This window comes from Pleuronectes platessa, chromosome 10, assembly GCF_947347685.1.
Source record: "Pleuronectes platessa chromosome 10, fPlePla1.1, whole genome shotgun sequence".
Lineage (NCBI taxonomy): Eukaryota > Metazoa > Chordata > Actinopteri > Pleuronectiformes > Pleuronectidae > Pleuronectes > Pleuronectes platessa.
Genome location: NC_070635.1, coordinates 12,979,059 through 13,005,849, shown reverse-complemented (window position 1 = coordinate 13,005,849; position 26,791 = coordinate 12,979,059). Strand labels below are relative to the sequence as shown.

Below are 26,791 nucleotides of genomic sequence, written 5' to 3'. Positions count from 1 at the left end.
AAGCTGATAGCCTAGCAACATGTGACGGGGAGCAAGGGTGGTGGGTTCGGAGGCTGGACTTATATCGGCTGGGCTGGGCCGGTTTGAGAGACGAGTGCGATCCTGAATGACCTCATACGGATAGGAAGTACGAAATGAGACATTTTGATAACACATTTCTTAGAATTGACCAAGTGAAAAAGTCTGCAGAGTGACTGTTTTCAAACTCAAGTCATTACAAATAGTAAAAACTCAGAAAATGTATTTTACAAAATGTGGGCCCTTTAATGTAAAAACAAGGTGCACGTTGTACTAGAACGTATTCTGGAGAATATGAAAAAATAATTTTCCAAAAAGAAAGGTTTTTTTATAGTGTCCTGACTGTTATTGTTATACAAATAATAAAATGTAACTTATTTCAAAAGTTATTTTTCAATGATTGGTAATTTTGTGGAGAAACGATTTTGATGGCTGTGAAATGTTTCTTTGAACTGGGGAAACACACCCGAAGTGAAAAGCGATGTTTTGGCCTGACTGTCCAACTTTACTTTGATTTGTCAACATGAAAAATGCATTATGAAATCTAAATCAAATGTTCTTAACTCCACCCTTATTATTTATTAATCAATATGTGAAAAGTTCAACAGAGAGGTTTATCGTTTTATACTGTGGCTCAAAGTCAGATTCCTTCTGGGACAAAATGTGACTGTAGATGTCAAATCACACGTAATCTTATGTTTATTAGATTTCTCGTCTGTAGTGTAATTAGAAACAAAATATAAATATACACAGTTAACAATGTTTCACTCAGAATTATTGGGTCCCAAGTTACACATGGACTATACAACATAATACCGCCCATTATAAAGGAGAATATTGGCTTTTTGAAGCTATGCCTACCATTTTAAAATGTCATAGATAAAACCATGATATCCTTCACTCAATTTTGAAAAAGTATATCTGAGATTTAGTTTGAATCACTGGTGACTTAAATTTCGTCTGACATATTGAAATGTGACTTTTCACTTTTCTTTGTCTTTCTCCTGATACATTTCAAGAGGGCAACACAAGGTACAGCAACACTGTGTATTCCTGCCAATATAAAAATGATCACATTGATCCAGACTGGAAATGGTTTGTCGTCCATGTCAGGAAATTTATCCTGCAAAGACAGACAGAGGATTTTTTTTGTAATCAACACATGACAAATAATCAATGCATTATTCTAGGACCTAGATTATCTAGCTAGAAATTTTAGCAAACCAAATCCCCACACTCCGTGCAAGACCTCAAAGTTGCAAACGACCATATCACACCTCTTCTTCCCAGCCTGGACAAAGACACCGTTTTTTCCCCATGGCAGTGGGGCTCACAAACAAGCCCCCTGCATCACACTGACTCCCCCCCCCCCCCCCCCCCCCCATAATTTATTCGAAACCAATCACTGCACCTTAGCACCGCACGTGCCCATGACTTATTGTTTCTTACTGTAAATATTGTTGTCTTACTGTATATTTTGTTGTTTCATGTCCAATTGTTTTATGTTTCATGTACAGTGCACCAACCACACCAAGGCAATTTCATATATTTGCAAATATACTTGGCAAATAAAATAATTATAATTATGATTCTGATTCTGATTTCTTTACTGTCTTGGTACCTTTACCTCAGTGAATGATCCGAATTATTCTTCCACCATTGGTTAAGTTTATTTTGTTGCCTGTACTTTAATACTTTTTTAACAAGTACTTTTAACAGAGTATTTCTACTGTGCAGTATTAGTACTTTCGTTTCCTCTTCGTCCTCCAATCCAACAGGGGTCGCTGCAGGCTCCGAGCGCGGAGTCTCTGTTTTCCTTCCGCGGCTCTCTTTGTTCGCTCAGAGCCTCGATGTGCACAGAGAGGAGGAACATGTCCGCCGTGCAGCAGCTGCGGGTGTCGGTACATGAGCCGATCAGCGCTGCCGCTGAAGACTTTCTGCTGCAGGTGGAGAAAGGAGGAGGAAAGGCTCAAGTCCCGGCGATGAGAGCGCTGCTCACTGAGCGGCTCACGGCTGCAGGGGAGGAGATCCTAGCGGGGCTTGAGGAAACCTTGGCAGAGTACGAGGACCGAGTGGAGCAGTCTGATCGGGTGATCTGCCGCCAGAGGAAGCTGCTCGATGCCGTGATGCAGCCCGAAGTCCGGCTACACCGAGCAGGTCAGTCCCTAGAGATAAAGATAAAGATAAAGTAGCTTTATTGTCCATTTCTTAACATGTTCAGAACATATAAGGAATCGATACGACGTTTCCCACTCTCCCACAGTGAAACATATAAAGTGCACAGGCACAACAGATAACACAAGACATGTCCTAATACTAAGTAAACATACAGAATTTTTTAGTACAGCAGCATAAGGTTCTCTAAAAGTGTAAACGTAGTGATTAAAGTGATAAAGTGCAAACAGTACAGAGACAGTTTGTTGCAGAAGTAAACATACAGATTTTTTAGTACAGTAGCATAAGGTTGTTTAACGTTTAAACGTAGTGATTAAGTGATAAAGTGCAAACAGTACAAGAAGTACAAGAGACAAGTTGTTGCTGAGTCCTGAGTGTTTTTAGTTTTTTGGGGGGGATTTCTGCCTCCAGTCAGACTAGAGGATATGACTGGGGGGAGTGAGGGGAGAAAATTTAGCTTCCTGACAGCTTGGTGTATGAAACTATTTCCGAGTCTGGTGGTGCGGCAGCGGAGGCTCCTGTACCTTCTTCCAGAGGGTAGGAGGCTGAACAGACCGTGTGCGGGGTGGCTGGTGTCACTCACGATCGAGGTAGCTTTCCGGGTGAGGCGGGTGGTGTAAGTGTCTTGCACGGAAGGGAGTGGGGCACCAATGATCTTACCAGCTGTGTTGACTATGCGTTGCAGTCTTTTCCTGCTGTGTGCAGTGCAGCTACTGCCCCACACAGTGATGCAGCTGGACAGGATGCTTTCAATGGTGCCCCGGTAGAATGTTTTCAGGATGGGTATGGGAGCTCTCGCTTTCTTGAGTTTGCGGAAGAAGTAGAGGCGCCGCTTGGCTTTCTTCACCAGTGATGCAGAGTTGGTGGCCCAGGAGAAGTCCTCGCTGATGTGCACCCCCAGGAATATGGTGCGGCTCACTCGCTCCACAGCAGCACCATCGATGGTCAGTGGGGGGTGCTCAGTGAGGCTTTTCCTGAAGTCGACCACCATCTCCTTTGTCTTGCTGACATTCAGCAGGAGGTTACGGTCTCTGCACCAGGTGGTCAAGAGGTTGACCTCCTTCTTGTAGTGGGTCTCATCGTTCTTGGTGATGAGACCCACCAGAGTTGTGTCGTCCGCAAACTTCACCATGTGATTTGTGCTGTAGGTTGATGTGCAGTCATGAGTCAGCAGGGTGAAGAGCAGGGGACTGAGCACACAGCCTTGTGGGGCCCCTGCCCCCTGTGCTGAGTGTGATGCTGCTCGAGGTGTTGTTGCCGACCCGTACTGCTTGTGGCCTCTCACTGAGGAAGTCCAGAGTCCAATTGCAAAGGGAGGTGTTGAGGTCGTTAAGCAGAGAGATGTTGTCGTCGCAGGTCTGTGATGCAGGTTTGTAATCCGTGATGGTCTGGATGCCCTGCCATAGGCTGCGCTTGTCTCTGCTGTCCTTGAAGTGGCTGATTATCTTTTTGGAGTAGTCCTGTTTTGCTCTTTCGATGCCACGGGACAGGCTGGCTCTCGCTGTTCTCAGGCCAATTCTATCCCCGGCTCTGAAGGCGTTGTCTCTGGCCCTCAGCAGCCGATGGACAGCTCCTGTCAGCCATGGCTTCTTGTTAGCCCGAGTGATGATGATCTTTGTGTGGGTCACATCATCTGTGCATTTGCGGATGTAGGAGAGAACAGTGTCTGTAAGCTCCTCATTGTCTATGTGGTTGTTGTATGTAACTGCTTGCTTGAACATATCCCAGTCTGTTGTCGCAAGACAGTCCTGGAGAGCACACCTTGATCCATCCGGCCACACTGTAATCTCTTTCCGGACCGGTCTTTCCACTTACACTCTGGGCATATATGCTGGCATTAGCAGGACAGTGATGTGGTCGGAAAGTCCGATGTGGCCTTGTATGCTCCTTTGTGTGCGGTATAAACCAGGTCCAAGGGGTTTTTCTCCCTTGTTGGAAAATTTACATGCTGATGAGGTTTTGGTAAGACAGTTTTAAGATCAGCATGATTTAAAATTAAATCTGTCTGGAGCCGCAAAACATATCTGATAACACAGGTTATAAAGTTATATATATAGTTATACAATATATATAAAAACTATAGTTTGTTGCATTTATTAAATTATAGAACGACAATAAAAAAAAATGTTGACATTTAAATGCTAGTTTTACCTGTTACAAAAAAGGAAAGCACCAAAATCTTATGAAGAGGAGAACAAAATGCATGTGTATGCCTCCTTTGAAATAAATGTAATACAGAACTATACGATTTATCCCTGGTTAGTTTACCGAGGTTCGGACACTATAGATAAGCGACCTGCAGAGAAGAGCGCTGGGACGTAATAGGATGTGACGCATATTGTGGTTGACGAAATATTAAAACAAAAAGTGAGAGCAGGTCAGACTGGAGGCGGACACAGAAGCTGAGGCTCGGTACATACCAACTGCAGCTTCTGCTCTGATCAAGAAGCTGAGGCGCTGATCTCTGAGCAGCTGTGACAAGAGAAACTGTGTTTTCACTGTTTCCACTGTTAAGAAGCAACCGGTCAGTCACTGAACGCTCCTTCACATGAACGAGCTCTGATCTCACTGACTGAGTGTGTCTCTGAGCGAGTGAGCGGGGCGGGGGGCGGAGCCCCGGGCAGGGTTCCCACGGTACCTGGAAATCATGGAAAACATGGAATTTATTTTTTCATTTTCCAGGTTTGGAAAAGTCATGGAAACTGAGCAAAAGTGAAACAAACACTTACATGGAAATTGAAACAGTTATCCTGGAAAATTGTATTGGATGATGTGTAAAATAGTAATAAAATGAAACTATTGAGCACAGAATTAAGATAAGTTTATAAAAACCCTTTACATGTGAACAGCTCTTACTGTAGATAGAAATGGATGATCCCATGTTGTAGAACATGCTCTTGGCATCCTATCTGGTGTATTGGATGTTGGAATTTGATGAGGCAACCTGGTGATATGGACTTTAAAATTATAGTTTCGGATTGGTGGACTTCGGGAATAATAACCGAGAAACATTACTCGCGATCTCAATAGAAGGGTCAAATACATGCATTTCCCAGCCAACACGGGAGCCCTAACCCTAACCCTATCTACAGTGAAACTTCTTATGCAAGTTTATCCTCAAATGTAAGAAGCTGTGTTTCAACTGTGTGATAAACCTGGGTTTATCAACGTTAGTTAGTAACCTGTGCAATCTTGCTAGCTAGCAAGCTGCAACTTGCTAGCTTCAGCTTACACTAGAATTGTTGACGTAATTTTTACCTTGCTTTTAAAATACTAGAACTATGTTCGATCCCCATCTGTATTTCACTCATTGACTTTTCCTAAAACTGTGTTATTCACCACATTTAGGGGAGTTTGTTTTGAATTTGGATTCATTAATGATGGTTAGCAAGCACATGCAGTGCAATCTTGCTAGCAACATTCAGCTTGCTAACTAACTAGCTAGTGTTGGCTAGCTTGCGTTGCTAGCTAACTACCAATACATTTTCACATTAGGCTGTGACATTACTTCTATACTAGTTGACATGACCAGTCTAGTCTTGTTCAATTTTGTAACATTCATTCTTATATCTAGTTTTAGCTATTTTGTGATTTTTCGTTTTTTCTTTAAAAAAATGATACTACTAAATAGGAACATTTGGGGTGAGACATTTTTGAGGTTGCTGTACTGAGGAACCACAGGGGAACCAGCCTTATGTTTTTCCTTTTAGGTTCATTAGTTTGATTTACAAAAGCTTTTACAGAGTAAGGGTAGGCATATTACCTCTTCTACGTAAGACTCATAATCTCAAATGTGTGATGCATTACAGGAGTGAGTGACAATGACACGCTGTAGATTCAGGATGAGGAAGAAAAGAGGGGAGAAGATGAAAGAGGAGGATACAAGAGTAGAGGATGACAGAGGAAAAGGGAGAAGAGTGGAGAGGAGTTGAGAAGAGTAGGAAGAGAAGACAGGAGCGGATACGAGAGGGGAGGTGTGGAGAGAAGAGGACAGGATAAGATAGGAGAGGAGTGGAAGAGAGAACAAATATCAATCCCAGTGCTCATGTGTCTCAAAGTTCCCGTTCAATAAATTGTTGTTCATCTACAGACTGTGCATTATTTCATGCATTGATATATCAATAAGACATAATATCTAAGCATTTACAATGTAGACTTGACTGGCACATCTTTTAAATCAAGTTGAAGGTCAGGTGTCCTAGGGGGTTGTGTTTGTGAGGGGAGGGGGGCGCGGAAAGCTTCAGGGGCCTATAGATCATTACTTAATATGGTACCTGGAAAATCAGGAGGTAGCATGGAATTTTTTTTCAAGGTAAGCGTGGGAACCCTGCCGGGGCCTGTCTCGGTGTCCGCTATCTAGGAGCGCGCGAACACACACAAACACACACTCGCCCGCTCCTGGTATTTCATGACGGCCTGATACGATGATGATTTAAAAAATGAACGTGAACGTGACGTTCACTCATCATATGAAAACTAATTTGTTAAGTTTTCCGTTTCTCGAAAAATATGCGCAACATACAGAACACTGCAGGGAGCCACTGCAGAGGGGCTGAAGAGCTGCATGCGGCTCCGGAGCCGCAGGTTGCCAACCCCTGCCCTAGAGGAACCGCTAACAGGCTGACGTTAGCTAGTATCAGCTCGAACAGCAGAGTTATTACGCCGGGTTCACACCGGACGCGGAAGCGCCGCGCATTACTATTAATATCACATACTTTTTCTGTTATCAGCCTGCAGTAAAAACGGCATTTAATAATTTTTTTGCTCCACCTCTCACCTGAATAATAAGGAGGATTTGATGGATGCTGCTGTGTTTCTCATGTCTGAAGCAGAAAGTCTGGACACATTTCTCTGAGTTTTACCCACAGGTCTTGTCTGAAAGTAGCTTAACCAACTAACTAACTTCCCCTTGGCCTGTTCTTCTCTGTTAGTGACCTAATTTGTTTATTTGGCCTCAAAATGAAAAACTTTTTACCAGAAACCCTTTGTTTTATGCTGCTTCCTTTTATGAGCTGCTTCACAACACCAACTGTTAACGACCTCATCATCTCTACTTCCTGAATGTGATCATTCGAAAATCACAACCGACGACATTAAATGACACAACACAAGTTTTTCAAAACAATTCAGGAAACTCTGAAATGATAAACGTGTGTATTTGTGTTTCAGTGTGTCCTGCAGACGTCCAGCAACTGATGGTGAATAACGAAGAGGTTCTCCCTGAGCAGCAGCTCTGGAGCCCCCTAGTGGACCAGGAGGACCCAGAGCCCCCCCACATTAAAGAGGAACAGGAGGAACCGTGGACCAATCAGGATGGACAGCAGCTTCCAGGACTGGAGGAGGCTGATATCAAGTTCACATTGACTCATGTCGCTGTGAAGAGTGAAGAAGATGAAGAGAAACTTAAATCGTCAAAGCTCCATCCGATTGAGACGAAGGAGAACAGAGCTGACTGTGGAGGACCAGAACCAGCCAGGAACTCAGGTCCTGATGGACGTTTACAACCAAGTCCTGAGGACAAGACTGAAGATTCTTCTGAGACTGAAGGCTGTGTGGATGATTGTATGGGGACCAGGGAAGCTCCGACTGGTCTAAATCCAAGAAATAACAAACAGCCTCTAATTGAAATGGGATGTAAGAATCTAAATAAACATATGAGGAACCATACAGGAGAGAAACGCTTTAGTTGCTCTGAGTGTGGTAAAAGATTTATCCAAAAGGGGGATCTAAATATACATATGAGGATTCATACAGGAGATAAACCGTTTGGTTGCTCTGAGTGTGGTAAACGATTTATCCAAAAGGGGGATCTAAATCAACATATGAGGATCCATACAGGAGAGAAACCGTTTAGTTGCGCGAAGTGTGGTAAAAGATTTAAACGAAAGAGCTATATAGAAATACATATGAGGACTCATACAGGAGAGAAATCGTTTAGTTGCTCTGAGTGTGGTAAACGATTTAACCAAACGAGCAGTCTAGAAAGACATATGAGGGGTCATAGAGGAGAGAAACAGTTTTGTTGTTCTGAGTGTGGTAAAAGATTTAACCAAAGGGCCAATCTAAATATACATATGAGAATTCATACAGGAGAGAGACCGTTTAGTTGCTCTGAGTGTGGTAAACGATTTAACCAAAAGGGCAGTCTAAATACACATATGAGGATTCATACAGGAGAGAAACCGTTTAGTTGCTCTGAGTGTGGTAAAACATTTAATGAAAGGGGCAATCTAAATACACATATGAGGCGTCATACAGGAGAGAAACAGTGTAGTTGATCTGACTGGTAAAAGATTTAAGATTCAGTCCTATTGTACGAGACATGTGAGGATTCATAAAGGAGAGAAGTGATTCAGTTGCAACCTTTGCAACATAATATTTATTAGGATTTATCAGCAGATATTCTTATCATAAATATTCATAGTTCACTGTTTTAAATAGACAATTAACAGTTTTGATGTCCCTAGAAAATATAACTCATGAAATAACATGAAAGATTTAGGTTTTATATATCTTGTTTCTCCTGATTTCTACAGAATTGATATATTTTTCATAATGTCCTTCATTTCATTTTAAGGTTAAAGTGTGTTCCTTGCGCAGTATGAATGTGTTCTTAACTAGTTCATTTGATTAAATATGTTTTAAAACAATGGATTCTTGGTTTGTGAGATTCAATGACATCAGCCTCTCACATTCAGACACAGTTGTTTACGTTTGACGTGAAGTCGGAAATGAGCAATTTCAGGTCAGAATATCTGACATACGAGTCGTCTGGAACGCAGCATTACTCTCACACACATGGACAGTGAAGCAGCGGTGATGGAGGAGCCCTCTTTGACATGAATTACGGTAAATGTCAAACGTCAGGATTGTTACATTACATTTCATTTAGCTGACGCTTTTATCCAAAGGGACTTACAATAAGTGCATTCAACCCCGAGGGTACAGACCCAGGACGAAAAGAATCAAGAAAGTACATTTCTTCAAAATGAAGCAAAACTACAAAGTGCTATAACTAAGTGCCATTTAAGTGCTTTTTTTTTTTTTTTTATTCAATGTATAGTCGGAAGAGGTGTGTTTTTAGTTTTCGGCTGTAAACTTTCCGATGTCAGGATGTCGATGGGGAGCACATTCCACCATTTAGGAGCAAGGACAGCAAACATTTTGATGAGTGTTTAGCTCGCAGTGAGGGAGCAACGAGCCGATTAGCCGAAGCAGAGAGTGAACGTGCTGGGGTGTAACATTTGACCATGTCCTGGATGTAGACTGGACCTGATCCGTTCACAGCATGGTATGCAAGTACTAGTGTTTGAACTGGATGTGGGCAACCACTGGTAGCCAGTGAAGGGAGCGGAGGAGCGGAGTAGTGTGATTGAATTTATGTTGATTAAAAACCAGTCGAGCTGCTGCATTCTGGATGAGCTGCAAAGGTCGGATGGCAGTAGCAGGTAGACCTGCCAGGAGGGAGTTACAGTAGTCTAATCTAAATTCAGAGACAGCTGAGACGTCCCCAATCTTTAAAATTTAAGGTAATTCTTTTCAATTACTTGTGTTTGTGCTGGGATGGTTCGGTTCCGTCGGTCAATCTGTGTGATACTGGACTCAGTAGATCACAGATCTATATAAAAAAACATGGATCCCAGCTCAGCGATTCAAAACAAATATATTTAATCTAATGAGCAATTAGCAGGCAAGGATCGACATCACGTGACGGACTTCTTTGTCGCAGTGCACAAAACGTATGCCACGCTTCAAAATGCATGTGCTCGGGCCCGTTCAGTGCTGATTTACAGTCCTAGAAATTGTAGAAATTGTAATTTTAATGTTTAATTGTTTTTGTTTTCATCTCAATTTGAAGTTGGTCTGATGTAAGCCCTGGTACAAATACCTCAAAGTAAAAATGTGGAATATGGCCCAAATGGCCACTTGATGCAAAATGGCGGGCTTCCTGTTGTGTTTTTCATAATACCCCTTGAGAGTTGTTTGTTTTTCTGGTCAAGATAGTTGGGTCAATGTGAACGCGTTCATGGGGTCTAATTGTATTTGATTTCTTGATCACAAAAGTTTGAAATAAGTATTTACTTGGTGCCGTCTAGTGTGTTTTGTTAGGCACAGCTTCAAGAAGAGTAAGCTCAGCACAGTGTTCCTTTTCCAGTGCCTTTGTTGATGACACAATTTTATCCCTTAATTTGTAGTTGCAACTCTAGGAGAATGATAATAATGATGAAATATCTAATTTTCAATACATCTATGAAAAGAAACTGAGCAGTGGTGGTGTCTGTTTAACTGAGGATTATGTATCAGTGGTCACATCAGGTTTGATTGTCTTATTTATTTCAATATTTTTCTTTTTCTGGGATTAATATATTCTTCGAGTCAACGCAAAGCCCATGAGCTGTCTATCTCAACGATTTTGTAGTTTTTGTAAATCCCTTTTTAATTTGAAGAATTTATTTATTTATTACTTTTAGTCTAATTGCGTAAAGATTAATACATTAATTCGTACGTAAATGTATAATTACCAAAGTTTTTTTTATTACAGTTTCGTTGAAACTTGTGGTCCTCTGTTGTTTCCATGGTTAATCTTCAGCTCTTTGTATTCATCCAACGCGGCTTTGTGTATTTGATAAGCGAGATCAACACACACACATGCAGAACCTTCGAGATCTGTTGTTGTGATAATGAGGTGCACTTACTAAACTGAGTAACTTAACTGAGTCAGACAATAATATTTATATAAAGGCTAAAGAAGAAACTTAAAGTGCACATATTTTACATCTTTCTGGGATTAAATTTGAGGTATTGGTACCCCAAAGATGATATATCAGTAGTTGAAAGTCGAAAAAACTGCTTCATTGTCCAGTGTGGGTGTCACACTGGACAATAAACTGGACTGGTCCACCAACACAGAGTCCGTCTACAAGAAGGGCCTGAGCCGGCTTTACTTCCTGAGGAGGCTCAGGTCCTTCAATGTCTGCAACAAGATGCTGCAGATGTTCTACAAGTCTCTTGTGGCGAGCACCATCTTCTTTGCTGTGGTATCCTGGGGTGCGGGCATCAAGGCAAAGGATGCCAACAGACTGAAAAAACTCATCAGGAAGGCAGAGTCTGTGGTTGGCTCTAAACTTGTCACCCTGGAGGAGGTGGTGGAGGACAGGATGCTGGCAAAACTACTGGCAATCATGGACAATCCCTCTCATCCCCTCCACAAAACACTGGACAAGCTAAGGAGCAGCTTCAGCCACAGACTCATTCAACCCCGCTGCTCTAAGGAACGATACAGGAAAGTGTTCCTCCCAACCGCAATAAGACTGTACAACTCATCTACCTCTGTCAGAGCCACCATCATAGAACTGCACTAAATATACCTGTCTCCTTGCACTGTGTACCCTGTACAACACTCCGCTCCATATACTGGAACACTTACTTCACATCATATGTGATATGTGTTAATATAAACCACATTGATATTATATATCATTTATACAATAATATTGTCTTTTGCACACTCTGTCTACATATTCTTACACTCATAGTATATTATATTATCTATTGTATAGTCAAATACTTATATTTATACCTCTACTATATATCATATCATATTATATCACTGTCTATCAATAACCTTACCATCATATCATCAGTACTATTACCATCATCTTGCCACTGCACCTTATCTACCTATTTATCTTGTGTTTCTGTTTTTTATTCTTTCTACCTCAATATTTTTTATTTTATTTTATTCTATTCTATTGTATTTTATTGTATTCAAATATACCGGCTGCTATGACGATTTAATTTCCCTTCGGAGATGGATAAAGTAATCTATCTATCTATCTATCTATCTATCTATCTATCTATCTATCTATCTATCTATTTCGATGTCCTCTCTACTCCCTCGCTCTGGAGCTACAGACAGAACAGTCTGTGGTAGCTAACGAGCTGATAGCTTAGCAACATATGACGGGGAGCAAGGGAGGTGGGTTCGGAGGCTGGACTGATACCGGCTGGGCCGGGCTGGGAGATGATTGCGATCCCGAATGACCTCATACGGATAGGAAGTACAAAATGAGACATTTCAATAGCATACCTTAAACAAGGTTCACGTTGTACTAGAACGTATTCTGGAGAATATGAATAAATAATTTTCCAAAAAGGAAGTTTGTCTTTATAATGTCCTGATTGTTATTGTCATACAAATAATACAATTTAAGTTATTTCAAAAGGTTTCTGTTCCATGGTTGCTAATGTTGTGGAGAGAAGATTTTGATGGCTGTGAAATGTTTTTTTGAAATGGGGAAACACATCCCAAGTAAAAAGTCATGTTTTGGCCTGACTGTCCAACTTTACTTTGTTGTGTCAACATGACAAAATGCATTATGAAATGTAAATCAAATGTTCTTAACTCCACCATTATTATTTATTAATCAGTATATGAAAAAGTTCAACAGAGAGGTTTATTTTTTTATTCTGTGGCTCCAAGTCAGATTCCTTCTGGGACAGAACGTGACTGTAGCTGTCAAATCACACGTAATCTTATGTTAATTAGATTTCTCATCTGTAGTGTAACTAGCAACAAAATATACAAATACACAGTTACCGATGTCTCACTCAGAATTATTGGGTTTACACATGGACAATACAACATAATACCGCCCATTATAAAAGAGAATATTGGCTTTTTGAAACTATGCCTACCTTTTTAAAATGTCATAGATAAAACCATGATATCCTTCACTCAATTTTGAAAAAGTATTTTGATGACAAATAATCAATGCTTTATTCTAGGACCTAGATTATCTAGCTAGAAATGTTAGCATTTTGACACAAAAACTTTTATTTCCTTTCACATATGTCGTTATCCGTTTTTGAAATGTCGAAAAAAAGCCGATAGTCCACAAACCGGCAGCTGAAAATGTAATCCTGGTGGCAGTAGCAGACACATACAAACACATTTATTTTAATCATCTCCAAAATGCCGGATACATCATGGCTACGTTCGTGTGCAGGGTACAGTTCTTAGATAATAATGATCCATTCAACAGCACCAATTTCCCCGAGCCCACCAAACCACCTCTGTTCACTTTCAGGGTATTCCTGCCAATATAAAAATTATCACATTGATCCAGACTGGATATGGTTTGTCCTCCAGGACCGGAAATGTATCTTGCAAAGACAGACAGAGGATTTTTTTTAAATCAACACATGACAAATAATCAATGCATTATTCTAGGTAGTAAATCACAAAGTAAAATTAATTTTGACCTATTCTTGATTCCAGACTTTGTAAAAGAGCTTTTCAGAAAGTTTAGTGACAAAGTAAAAGACCGAGATGACAAACATGATGAGCGGGGTGATGACTCTCTAAGTTGCCTGCCACAAGATGTTGGGTTTGTGTCCAATCATGAACTCAATGTCGTCACCTATAGGAGGACAGTGACACACACGGGACATTGTCAACAATACGCAAAACAACAATTTGGCCAAATTTGGTCGTGATTTTGTTGAGTGTCTAGGTGTCTCTCGCAGGGAGGGAGCAACAAGTCGATTGGCAGATGCGGAGCGGAGTGGACGGGCTGGGGTGTAAGGTTTGACCATGTCCTGTATGTGTGAGTTGCAGGGGTAAACTCTGTGGTTGATTAGTGACATATGTTCAGACGTAATAAAACAGAAAAACACAACATGCATCCATACAGCTTGTGTTTTGTCATCCAAGTGTCCCCAAGACCCGACATTCATATTGGACTAGAAATGGCGTCAGTTACACGTTTAAAGCCTAAAAGTCCACCTGAAGCATTCAAGCTAGTAGACGTTAGCTTTTCCAACAGTCCCTGTATGCAACTCGTCAGAAGACATCAGCGGACTTCTAAGCTTAAAACTTAATGTAAATGATGCCTTTAAGAGTCGATTATGAATGTCTGGGCTTGTGGACACTTGGATGACACACAAGAGCCGTATGGAGGCATGTTATGTTTTTTTCTGTTGTTTTATTGCGTCTGAAGTAGGACTCACCATTGTTGACTTTAATTGTATTGGATTCTGCTGAAACAAAGTTTACCCCTGAGAGTCCAGAAGGCTTTTGTGGACTCAAACAACTACCCTTTTTCAGGGGGCTTTTCTCTCTTTGACCTCACCACATAGCTTGAAAAACTATATTCCTTAGATGGCATCAATGCACAAATTACTTTAAATGGTATATAAACATTGTGTTTTTCAACATTACCTATCTATCCCATAAATGTATACCACTGAGAACATTTTGCAGAAGGCAACAACTAGCAGGGGGATGGATCCTCCGTAAGTGTCAAAGAGAGCAAGCCAGTAGTTTCCTGAGCCTTGGATAAATATCAGACCCACCAGACAGCACAGTGCACATGTTAAACCTGAAGGAGACAAAATGATTATAGAATTGTACTAGAATGCCTTTTAGAATGCCTTTGTTGATTGATAATAACAGAACAGATGTAGACTTACCAGTGATGGACTCTTTTGGCCATGACTTTGGGAAAACGTTCAGGTCTTGCAGTGGCACTAGAACTCCTTCAATGTTACCAAACATAGAAGACAGGCCCAGGCAGAAGAGCATGATGAAGAAGAGGACGGCCCATAGCGGTGAGAGCAGCATCTTGGTGATAGCCTCAGTGAACACAATGAAGGCTAAACCAGTTCCTTCAACTCCCTAGGCAGAAACACAGCACTCGGTTATAGCAAAACACTAAATGCTCAATTTGAAGCTGCTGTCCTGGTGCATTCATAATTATAGTCCGACCTGCTCTGAGAAAATCTTACCTCACTGAGAAAAGTGTCCAAGTTGCAGGTTTTCAGATCCAACCCTTGAACAACCCCAGGTTTGTTTTCATTGTAATATTGAAGGGCGTCAAAGTAGTTGCTTTCAGTGATGGTGCCCTCAGCCAGATTAAATGTATTTAACAATTCAAGGATGTTTCTGAATCCCAAAAGTAATTCTGAGATTTGTACTGTGAGAAAAAGTACTGTATATTAGCTGCTGTATAATTTGGCAAAAAGGTCATAGAAACATACCAAGTAAGACAGCTGTCAAATCTGTCTATCGCTCTGAAGCCGATAATGGTGTAAACGACAATTGCAGCAAAGACGGAGGTGAAACCGTTGATGACGGAGATGATTACTGCGTCCTGTTCACAGTTGTTGCTAAAGGAGAGATGACTTATTTTTATTCAAGGATAAGTACATATACCTTTAACTTGAAATGAGAGTTAAACAAGATGATAAACTCACTGCACTGAGTTGTAGCCGGAGAAGGAAATGAGACCACCGAAACCCAGAGAGAAGGAATAGAAAACCTGAGCACCTGCATCAAGCCATGTTGATGGCTTTGCCAGCTCTGCAACCTGGAAGAGGTAGTATGTTAGTTCAGGGTTCTGCGTGCTGAGTCCTACAGCCGGTCTTTAATTGTTGTGGTTCAATTACTGCAGGTCACTTTTACAGATACAGACAGAAAGCTACAACGAGCATCACCAAGGCCAGACAAACAGCACATTCCAAACAGGCAGGTTTAGACCTTTTAGATTGTCTCAAAAAATCGTCTAACCCATCAACTCCAAATGTGCATTTGTAATGCCTAGGCCCTACGGAAGTGTAGAGACGGTTATGCAGTTTTTTGAGATGACCAGTTCACTAGGACACTTCAAATATCAGGTTTCTACATGTTACTTGATGGGAAGAAGCTGTTTGCATTATGCGCCAGAAAAGCAAACTCCAAACAGGATGAACACAGGCAAAGCAATGAATCCAGCCGGCACTGTATACTGGGATTATAAAAGTACAATTTACATCCGGCGTGAAGAGAAACTTTAGTCATTTGCATTTGTGATATGCACTTCAGGGCCACCGTAGTCATCTCTTTTTTCACCTTTATCTACTCTCTAGCTTCTGTATTTGTTTAATATCTAATTATGTAACATCCACTGCATATATATAACATCCATTGTAACTACGGTGGCCCGAGAGAGTTCAATGCGCTGCAAATTAAGAAAGAAAAAACACGTGGAAATTAAGGGAAACAACTTCATGAATTCATGAAATGTGCTCCAAAAGGTTGTGAAGTTATTGAAGTTATTGAAGTCTGCTACTCGTCAGTGGTGATGGAACTTCCCAAAGCACAGGTTCATCACTTTTTAGGGACCCTTGGAAACATAAAACGTTTTCTTAGTTTCCAGCGTTTCGAATTTGCAGTGCGTTGAGCTCTCTTGGCCACCGTATGTATCTCTACACGCTTTCTTCATTGAATGTTTTCTGCCTGCTTCAGTGTGGCTTGCGCTCTGTACTGCTTCACTTTGACCACCGGAGGCCGCCATTGCGCCTGTATCAGCAGCTGGCCCTGCAGAGCTCTGGCACAGTTGGCTCTGGAGGAGGGAGCCGCTCACCATCGCTGTCACAGGGTGCCAAGTGTTGCAGTCCCGTCCGCAGTCTGCCTCAGCACCGCCCGCAATGCCCTTGGACACCGCCGCCCCGCACACTCCCGCAGAGCCCTGACTGGCTGCGTCTCTCTCGGAGGTTTCCCTGGATGTTACTTCAGTGCGCACTGTCCCGAGTCCTCTGCGCTGCGTGACGCGAATGGAGAAGGTCCAAGGATAACAAGAGGCTGCAGGGTTTCGCTGCTGCAGGAGACCTGCCGGCAGTCCGCTGGCCGGGGGAGGGCTGTCTGTCACAGGCTGCGGTCATCCATTTATTTTGATCACCTCCAAAACGCCTGTGCATGGATACATCATGGCTACGTTCATGTGCAGGGTACAGTTCTTAGATGATACTGATCCATTCAACAGCACCAATTTCCCCGAGCCCACCAGACCCCCTCTGTACACTTTCAGGGAAGATATTCCTCTGATCAATCAGATTGCTGGAGTCCACAGGCTGCTGAAAGCCCCACAGAAGGTATGCACTTTACTTTTCACTATCATTATTTTGGTCCATGTGTCTATAAAATGAATAATTAGCCTGAACAAGTTGATGTGGTTACCACCAAACAAACCTAAGAGACCATTGGTTGAGTCAATGACTGTAATGCTGATGCAGCATCCATACACATTAAAGTTATTACATGTACTGTCAGTACAGGACAGGGCCTGATATGACATTATGTGAATAATATGAATATTTTGTGGATTTTAAATGATATTAGAGGTTAATAGACATCCATTATTTGTCTTGGGGGAGGCAGGCATCTGTTAATGTTTACCTCAACCACAACACTAATCCCCTTTCAGCTGAAACTTCTCACTATTCATTATCCAGACTAAGACCTTTCAAAACCTTTGGAAGTTTTTTGTCCGTTTTTTGTGTGAGAGAAAAGAAAGAAACAAGGTAACAGAACATATATTTACATTGATTAATTGGCATCGCTGAATAGTTTAATCTTCCTTCAAATTAAAATAAAATTCTTATTATGTTAACTATGTATCACTTTGCATTTGTGCTAATCATAAATGGGCAAACCGAAGTCTACGTAGGAATCAACTTCTGCTGTTGTCACTAAACCCCAGTCAGAGTGCATGGGGTCAAATAGCCAGTTGGTCAGTTGTCGAGAGATGGAAGAGGCTAATTTCTGATCTGGACTGACCTAGATCAGGGGATTTGTATTAGAACCCATCTGATCCCAACAACTTCTGAATCATTTATCCAAACTATGTTGCCTTAACATTGTATTTTTACATAACGTGTTTTCCACATATCCACTTATTGTTATTGTCAAAAGCAGAAAGCATTTTCTCATACCTCCATTCTGTTATGTTTGGTCAGTGTTATCACTTCAGTCTTTATTTATTTCCAAAATGTTTAGAAGGTGAAACTTTGCATGTTGTTTTTGTCCTTCTAGATCCACAACTGCATGGCCAGTTTTTAGCAGCTGAAAATAACTGAATGTTTCTCTTTGGTCTGGTGTAATTGCTGTGTTTAAGTTTCCCTAAAGAAACCCTGTGACAAATATTGTAAATTTAAAGTCGGGTTTCTACTTATTTTCTGGAGGCCTCCGACGGCTCAAACTTGAGAAATTGTGTTCCAAATAGGCTGCGTGTAACCAAGCACATTTCCATAAGGTCTCCTCTACTGTCCTTCAAGTTTAAACAAAGCAGAGAGGCCATCGCATCTGAGGTTAAGTCTTTTATTGAGCATTCATCTTGGTCTGGTCAGGAAGTTGAGTAAATAGAAAGTTAATTTAGGTCCTTCTTCATTCTGTCAGATCAGGGGGTAGAGAGTTGGTAAGATAAGTCGTGGACGCCTCAGGATGCTGTGGATCACCACAAGCCTGGCTCTGGTAGAGCAGGCCACTGCTGGACCGGCAGGATGGGATGGGAATGCCTTCCACTGTGTTAGCGAGGAGAGGGAAGCGGGGTAGAATTAAAAACACAAACAAAAAGCTGATGTACTTTTGCCGTCTCAGTTTAGCAGAAGGCCAGCTGGACCTCAAAAGAGAGGGAGCCCCGTTGGTGGGTTCAGTGCCTGGCTAGTGAGATTTGGTCTCATGGGCTTTAGTTGTTTGCAGTAACTTGAGGTAGCAGCGCATGTGTTTAAAAAAAATTAAAATACCAGGTGGATGATGAGGCTGTGTCGCCACATTTGAGCAACGACTTCTCCGATTGACACCCTCAAACGTTTGTGTGTTTGGTGACAATGTGGAAAGACCTCAGACAACAAACCTGTTGTCTTTGATCTCCGTCTCTATGGTGAGAGTCGATCCGGTATAAATAGCACACTGCTAACACATGCTGCCCAGGGAGTCAAAACAGCTAGCACATGCTGTCTCTGGGCTGGTGCTGTCAGTTTCAGTCTGCAGTCTCAAGAGGGAAGTGTGTGTGTGTGTGTACTCGTTTTTGTTACTTGTTCAGGACCTTTTCCAGCATAAACAGTGACCTTGTCAGGACCAGTAGACCACATGTAGACCAAAGCCCAGTCTTAATTAGGCAATTTCTGAGGTCCTGCTGGAGGTTACGGTTAAGATGTGAATTGTGGTGTGGTTAAGGTTAGAGTTAGGCATGAATTAGTCATGATGAAGGTAAGGGATAAGGTTTTGGTTTTGCTGTCCATAATGAAGTGACTGCAAAGTCCTAATAGGGATGGCTCCACAAACCTGTGTGTGTGTGTGTGTGTGTGTGTGCGTGCGTGCGTGCGTGTGTGTGTGTGTGTGTGTGTGTGTGTGTGTGTGTGGTTGTTTTTTACTCTTCATGAGAGCAGGATTGTGTTGTACATAAGAGGGCACTCTGCTATTTCAATGACTCAAACATCAATTAGGATAAACTCTGTGAATTTAAGGCATGAAAAGCTTTTCTGTTGTTATTGTCGATAGAAAGTGCAATTATTCACTCACTGCCTTACTCAGCTATTTGACTTTGTCATGAATATTACATCGTCCTTGTCAGATGACGAGATGTGCATGCTGTTCTGTTGGAGTAAGTCCAAGTCTGCAGTTTTTCTCCACACACATCAATGGACCACTCGTCCTTGTACTTTCCTCTCTGTCTGTGCTTTGCTCAGTCTGCGTCTCGGTGGCCTTGAGGCCCTGCATCATATTGCAAAGCAAAATTGGAAAATGTGGCCTTGGAGAATGGACTCTCACTTTACCAATTTCAATTTCGGGTTGTTAGCCTGCATTTTTCCCCCTCTTTCTTGAGAAATTACAGAGTCTCAGAATGAGAAGTTATGTTAAATGCTGTAAAATACAGGTTCTTCCTGCATGCCTGTCAAGAGTCCCTTTGAATTATTTGACACATTGTTCTGCAGAATTGAAGTTTTGCCGGCCTCTGCGTTTCGGAGGATTCTCTCTGCACTAGAATTCTGCATCTGTGAACGGACTCATCTTCTGAATGATTGACAGGAAGTTAAGATTACTGTTGCGGTTTCTCTTTCATTCTTCAATTGGGTTTTAATGTGTTTATCAAACTAACTTTAAGCTTTAAAGTGGCTCACTCTAATTTATATATTTAGTTACAGATTGCGCATGCCATTGGCATAATCATTTGGTTATTATGAGTTTCAAATCTACAATTTGCACACAATATATATGCTTTCTCATTTCAGTTGTTTTTCCCTTGTGGAAGACAAAGACATTTGAAGTGAGATAGCAGTTTAAAATGGAAATTGCATGGTGTTTATTTTTAGTCCTTTCTGCCTTAACTGCCTCCCTGGTCAGTGGACCACAGTATGGTGGTTGAAGGGAGAGGCCAGACCTCAGTGTGTGAGCAGAGCGCTTGTGGTGACTTCTGGACTTGGCTATCACAGGGCCACCGTGGGTTCACGTCCTGGGCGCAGGGACAGCTAAGGAAGCCTCTGCTGCTTGTAATCTCATAGCACTGTTCCTGGATTAAGGACCATTTATGCGTATCAACCTGACCTGGTTGTACATGGCAAGACCTGTAATCAGTAATCCGGGTTGCTTGTATAATGAGCACCTAAAGTGACCCAAGTGAGAGGATGGATGGATGCACAGCTCAGTTGATGGCTCAACAGATGGGATTTGATTAATGGACAGACCTGTGTAGTTCACATAGATTTTTCTGCCTTTTCGTGCTTTTGGTCTGTGAGTTAAAACCTTATGTGGAGAAATGCATTTCTTGCTTCCACAGCTCGCTAATTACTGGTTACAGCTGCAAATTCTGCCCAATGTTTTGTCTATTTCAGGTTGCGACACAGAGCATGAAGCTGGAGGAGAGCAAACATTTTTCCTCTTCCTTTTATCCAATGAATTTCCAAAATACTAAATAGTAAATGTGCATATAGTAAAAACTTGAACTAAGATATGAAATCTGATTAAAATTCATAAATTGACAGGTTTAATAGCTCTTACACTTGCAGAATACTTTTTTCAGTTTCCTAAGTGATGTTTTATTCTGCCACAAACATGTTATTTTGAATAAACAGTAGAAGAAGAAGCGAGTGGAGACACAAGCAGTGGTGCACAGAGAGCATCTTAGACAAACAAGAGAAGAACATTAACTTAAATTCACGCAGTGGATCTTTCGATTCAGACATTAGGGAACTCCTGGTTGGACTAAACTGACAAGTTTGCCTTGGTTTAGAAAGTTTTCCTTAGTTGAGTGTCTCACAGGTTATGCAGGGCCACTGGTCAACATATATGATTTAGCATGTCCACTCCGTGAGGCTACATTTCATATTACTGTCACACCCATTATTTTTAAAGGCATGTCAGTCCATATAGGCATAAAAATAGTGGGCCTAACTTTGGCTTCTATGCCTCGGTTTCCTGTGAGTCCAAAATCTGTCCTTTAATCTGGAGAATCACTTGCCTCCCCCTTCTACCTCTGTACAGTAAAGCTTTATTTCTTTGGCCTCTGCTCTGTCTACCTGTCTCCCTTTCTCTCTATCTCTGTCTCTTCCTATCTCTCAGTCTGCCTCACTGTAAGAGCGTAAACAACAACCTTTAAATAAGACTTGTCACTGTCTTAGAAACAATAGGATTACTTGAGCATATCAAGTTCAGACTCATGCTTTGCTCATCTCTTGTGTCCTCTAATGAAGATATTCATTCCAATAATCTGTCCAACTATTATTTCGCCAGCAAACTTCTGGTTTAGAATGGAAAGTAAACAAGATGTCTCAGAGTCATGAGTGCCTTCAGTCATGCACTGAACTCCGGATAATCACCCGAGATGATCTGGGCTATTTCTTACAAGCGACCGACACAAAAAGTGAAAAAAGAACATACAAAAAGAAAACAAGCTTTTGGTGTCCTGCCTCCTTTATCCTCCACCCAGGCTTCACCCCTCACCTGAATGCTCTGGAGATTTTCCTGTTGTTGTGAGCGCGTCTGACCCAAACAAGCTCCTACTGCGTCGTTCATATGTGAAATGCAAAGTCTTGATTATGTCCGGACCCAATTGTTCGGACATTTTTTCCGCGGGTCAGGTCTAAAAACAAGTTATCCTAACCAACCACATGTTTTGTTTCACTTCTCAAATATGACACATGCAGTCTTCCAGTGGTGTAGTGCAGTAATACAAACAGAGTGGCTGAACACATCAAAGCCATAATGTGTTTTCCAGCCTTTTTCCTTCAGGTTCAATTAAGTTACTGTCGCATGTGGGAGGGAATTGAATTGCTTGGTAATAACTGGTCTGATTTAAAAACCACATGGTTCTTACATGTTACATCTATGTTTACTTATGTTCTTTCAAGAGAAATCCAGAGTATTGCAGGCTGCTCTTTTTATGAGTTAATGGTAATTATCCACTTTTATCACAAGCTTTGATGCACTACAAACTCATCCGAGTGGGCCTGATGAGACTAGACAAATTCAAAGGGTTCAGTGTGTGATGTTGTTTTACACACCCTGACTGTTTATGGAGCGCTCCCTCCACTTAAGTCATATGTTTGCCCTCCTGTGATGGTATTTTGTCTTCCCTGTCCGCTCCTCCACTGCCGGAGCCGCTGTCCTGCGGAGCTGACAACCTCAGGATATAAATAGGTTAATATCTCCAATTTGGAGGTCAGGCTGACACGCGAAGAGACAGCCTCATTCTTCATCTCCTTGACCGGAGTCGGCCGACGACAGCCAGTCAAGATCAGGCAAATCATAGCTCCACTGAAAAATCATCATGTGTGATGATAGTTTATCAGGCAAGGAGCGCTGGGAGACTGGAGGCACCAGACTCTCAATGGTGCTCCAAATCTGCATGACTCCTCTCCAGCCCTCATTCTAGAGTGCTGACAGGAACTGATAGAAGGAAGAACACCCAATGGTCCATGGCACACTAAAACTATACCCACTGCATTTAGGCAATGACGCATAAAGGAATCACCTTTATGCACTGAAGACTAATCAATGTGTAACTGTGTCTTCTCGCTGTTTAGCCTGACGACTGTGCCCTTCAGCTGTCCCATAATGGAAGCTACCTGGACTTGGAGTCTACCCTGGCAGAGCAGAGGGATGAACTGGAGGGATTTCAGGAGGAAGGAGGGTAAGGTCACCTCTGTCTCTCTCTCTCTCTCTCTCTCTTTGCCATTCCAAAGCATAATCCTTCTCTGCTCTAATCTTAAAAAAAACAACTAAAATTAGACATTTTATATCAAAAGAAATTTGTCATGTAATTCCATCAGTTCAAATAAGTTGGAGTTGGGACTGGAGCCAGAGCAGCTGGACCGGCAGGTGGATACTCACTTCTCTCTGACCAGGAATAGATTGTTCACATTTTTGTGGTCAAATTAGTAAATGACTAGAAAGTTTTTGGTGGAAACAATGGGGCTTTTAAAAATACTGAAAATATGTCTCTGCTTTTAACAGTCGGACATAATTAGAACAATGTGACAGCAGCTTTTTGAGAAAGACATAAATTCATGCAAGCTAAGGAGAAAAAGATAGTCTTTAAATCTTTGGCCATGGGGCTATGTATTAATTTCCTGCTTGCTATGTTTCCTTTGCCTAATTTGATTCCATTACAGCGATTGGAATCATAATGATACCCATTTCGTTCCAGGATGAATTAGTGAAATAATCCCCTCTCCGGGGCAGAGCAGATTGAGCTCTGCTACCCAAAAGCTTCTCACAGGAGGTGGTTGGTCTGTGGAAGAGCTGAGGGGATGAGCTTTACCCCACTCAAGGAAATCTCCATTTCCAAATCCTAGAAATTTTACAGTGAATCAGTCCCAAAAACAATGTCACTGAACAAGGAGAGATCTTCAAATCAGTAGACACATGTGTTTATTGCATTTTTTAGAGTGACTTTCACGCATGTGATGTTGACGTCGTTTAGAGTTGGATTTGTTTTTGTCATAGCCGGTACATAAGATCGACGACATGACTGCCCCTTAAAACTGAAGCCGAGGGGTCCTGATCCCGGCCTGCTGGTTGAATAAAGACCATAAATCCTGCCTTGTCCATGTTAGTGGAGGGGACTGGATCAATCCAAAGAGTTGAAGTACACGTCAAATAAAATATTCTGTCATTTTAGGCAGTTCTCATCACAATGATGTAAATGCTCAAGATACCGACATTCGTTTCTGGGATATTATATAATCATCTAAGGTTTGAGGGAGTGGAGATGCTTTGTCAATCTTTTCATACTGTTTATGGTTTTTATCAGTTCTTTAGCTTTATTCATGGCTTTTTTTGTAATAAACTACATGTCTCAGTGTTTCCCTGGCGTTCGTCCACTCGTGCCCTTTAAAGTACCTGGCTGACCAGGCCGAGTGGCAGCAGTGATGTCATCTAAACCACTTATGAAGTGTAGCCACGTGTCAGGAGTAATCTCCCTCATCTCTGTTGAATGTTACCTCAGTGCTTTCATTAGGTTGAACTACAGTTGCACGTACGCCCGACACCATACATCTCCCAGCTTCTAATTTAACTGTGTTGTTTCCCCGTAATGTGAGGCTTCGTCTCGTCATAACCCCCAGACCTGGATGAAGAAGAGAAAGGTTTATAATTGTGTTAGTTTCATTTCAGTTTCATACACTCTCCCTGGCCAGTCACTTTATCGACTCCATATGTTTTTTCATGTACTGTGGACGATGTTGATATATCATTCATGTGCCGCACACTTTCGACAATCACAAACCAAAGGTTGGCATGAGAGTTCCTGGTTGGCTGGCCCACAAACTTGTATGGATTTATTTGTCTAACTTGGAATTCATAAGCTCGCTCTCTGGCGTGGTGTTTCTATTGGACGTCAACAGAGCCGTCCTTTCCCAGTTCCATCTGAAATTGTTAGGAGCTTATGGGAGGCTATTGAGAGCTGTGAGGTTAAAGTGGTCCACTTCTTCGCTTGTCGAAGAGGGAGCCTGCCAGGGCGCGTGTCGTGCCAGCTGGCACAGGCTGGTATGGATGTGTGTCATTAAACCCACACAGTGTTGTCTGAGGAGGAGGCTGGGGGTGAAGGTGGTTAGCCAATTTTTTTTTTTAAATAGGGTAGTTTTGCTCGCTGGCTTTTTATGGTGCTGATGTGCCCAGGATTGCATCCCACATTGCTTGGTGTTGTTGATTTGATGATTATCGAGCTAATAAAAGTTCTGCGGAGCCATTTCACCTCTACTTGTTCCATTTCATTTTTTGCTTTTCTCTCCCTTTCACTGCATAAGATCTGTCAACATCAGTCTCCACCTCCAAAACATTAAGAAGTTGTGTTTTTCCAGGATTTTTTCATGATTTTTACAACTTGATGTCAAAGTAACAACCCTCCACCAAGTTAAGATAACAAGCTTCAAAGTGGAGCTCTCATTATTTTTTCAAATCTTCAAAATGTTCCACCCAGACACCTACTTTTTGTCAGGAGAATTGTACCATATTCGTATTCTGCCTGAGCGGCTGAACTCTCCCGATCATTGGCCACCGGATCCATCTGTAATTAATATTAATGACAGGTTACATTCCTGAGGCGCCTGTGTCATATAGTGTCTTTACAATCAGATTAAAGTATGATCCTCTGACAGAGCGCTGCAGAGCCTGGAGATATCCATGTCACGGGAGCTTAAGGGCCATAATCACTTCCACACCGTGTTATGAAGCCCAGCTATAGGAGATTGTGACTAATAAATCCCCTGTCCCATCTCTGATATAGTCTCACTTCAAGTCATACACTGACTACACAGCCCAAACATGTGCTTGAACATATCAGCACTGTTTTAGGTCGTTGGTCTGTCATTCAAGTTCCTAGCTGTGATAGATTGATTGACCCCATGCACACAATTTCCTGCGTTCGTGGCCCTGAGCCGAGTCGGAGTATGGGGGACGTAGTTAAGATCAAATGTCTCGGCATGTGCTTACAGACATTTATAACCCTTGAATATTTTTGTGGATTACATGGATTGAAGAGCAGGAGCCTGCCGGAACATTTCATGGGAATTTGGGTCTGACGTTGTAGAAAGAATGTTGTATTGACTTCATGTGTGGACTTACTGTGTTGGGTGTCGTGTTGTTTTAACTCATTATGTGACAGTGATTGGCAGATGATTAGTAAAGCAATGCATCAAGGAGTTGCTTGTCTTTGGAGGTCTGTTCTTCAGAAAGGGGATTCAGCGTGTGAAATGTGTCGCTGACACACACCAAGGAAAACACTTTTTGATATTTCATTGTCCTGTTAGACACAACATCTGTACGCCCGCATTAATGATCTGGATATGCCCTTCTTGGTTTTATTACGTGCTCTTGATGTGTGCGACAACAAGTCAGAAGTCAAGCATATTAAAAATCTAACTGTTCTTGCTCCGCAGGCCTCAACTATTCAGACTTTCTCGTCTCATCCTTTCTTCTCTCGAAGGACAGCTCCGCTTTCATTATTTTCAATTTTTTCCGACCCACTTGGACAATGCGTCGTAGACTTCCCCAGCACACGAGATTCTCATTTGAGGAGAAAAAGCACATTTGAAAAGAACCAGAGATATTGTCCAACACAGCGCGGCTTAAACTTCAAGGAGGGAAATAAAACACCAGTTGTCCTCTTTGTGTTTGCACAGAGCAGTTTAAGGGTATTATTAACAGAATAGAACAGCTCTGTGATTGTTCTGTATGTTAAATGGTTTGGATGTGTGTGTGTGTGTGTGTGTGTGTGTGTGTGTGTGTGTGTGTGTGTGTGTGTGTGTGTGTTGATGTCTGAGTGTGAGGTCTGGTCAATGG

The 26,791-nt window shown here is 41.9% G+C and overlaps 2 protein-coding genes and 1 pseudogene across 2 annotated transcripts in view; 2 read left to right on the top strand and 1 right to left on the bottom strand.

Moving 5' to 3' along the window:
• Window positions 1-1,870: 1,870 nt before the first annotated feature.
• LOC128450008 (zinc finger protein 239) lies at window positions 1,871-8,845 on the top strand. Its single transcript, XM_053433407.1, has 2 exons — window positions 1,871-2,175; window positions 7,363-8,845. Exons 1-2 carry the CDS (start codon window positions 1,890-1,892, stop codon window positions 8,469-8,471), a joined length of 1,395 nt encoding a protein of 464 aa, XP_053289382.1. The 5' UTR covers window positions 1,871-1,889; the 3' UTR covers window positions 8,472-8,845.
• A 4,262-nt stretch (window positions 8,846-13,107) lies between these two features.
• LOC128449266 (sodium-dependent neutral amino acid transporter B(0)AT1-like) lies at window positions 13,108-16,943 on the bottom strand (annotated as a pseudogene).
• The window catches only part of fhod3b (formin homology 2 domain containing 3b), a 79,314-nt gene continuing 69,179 nt past the window's right edge, over window positions 16,657-26,791 (top strand). Inside the window, exons 1-2 of the mRNA XM_053432684.1 lie at window positions 16,657-17,106; window positions 23,035-23,141. Coding sequence (XP_053288659.1) covers window positions 16,942-17,106; window positions 23,035-23,141 — 272 coding nt within the window. The 5' untranslated portion in view covers window positions 16,657-16,941. The remainder of the gene's footprint in view (window positions 17,107-23,034; window positions 23,142-26,791) is intronic.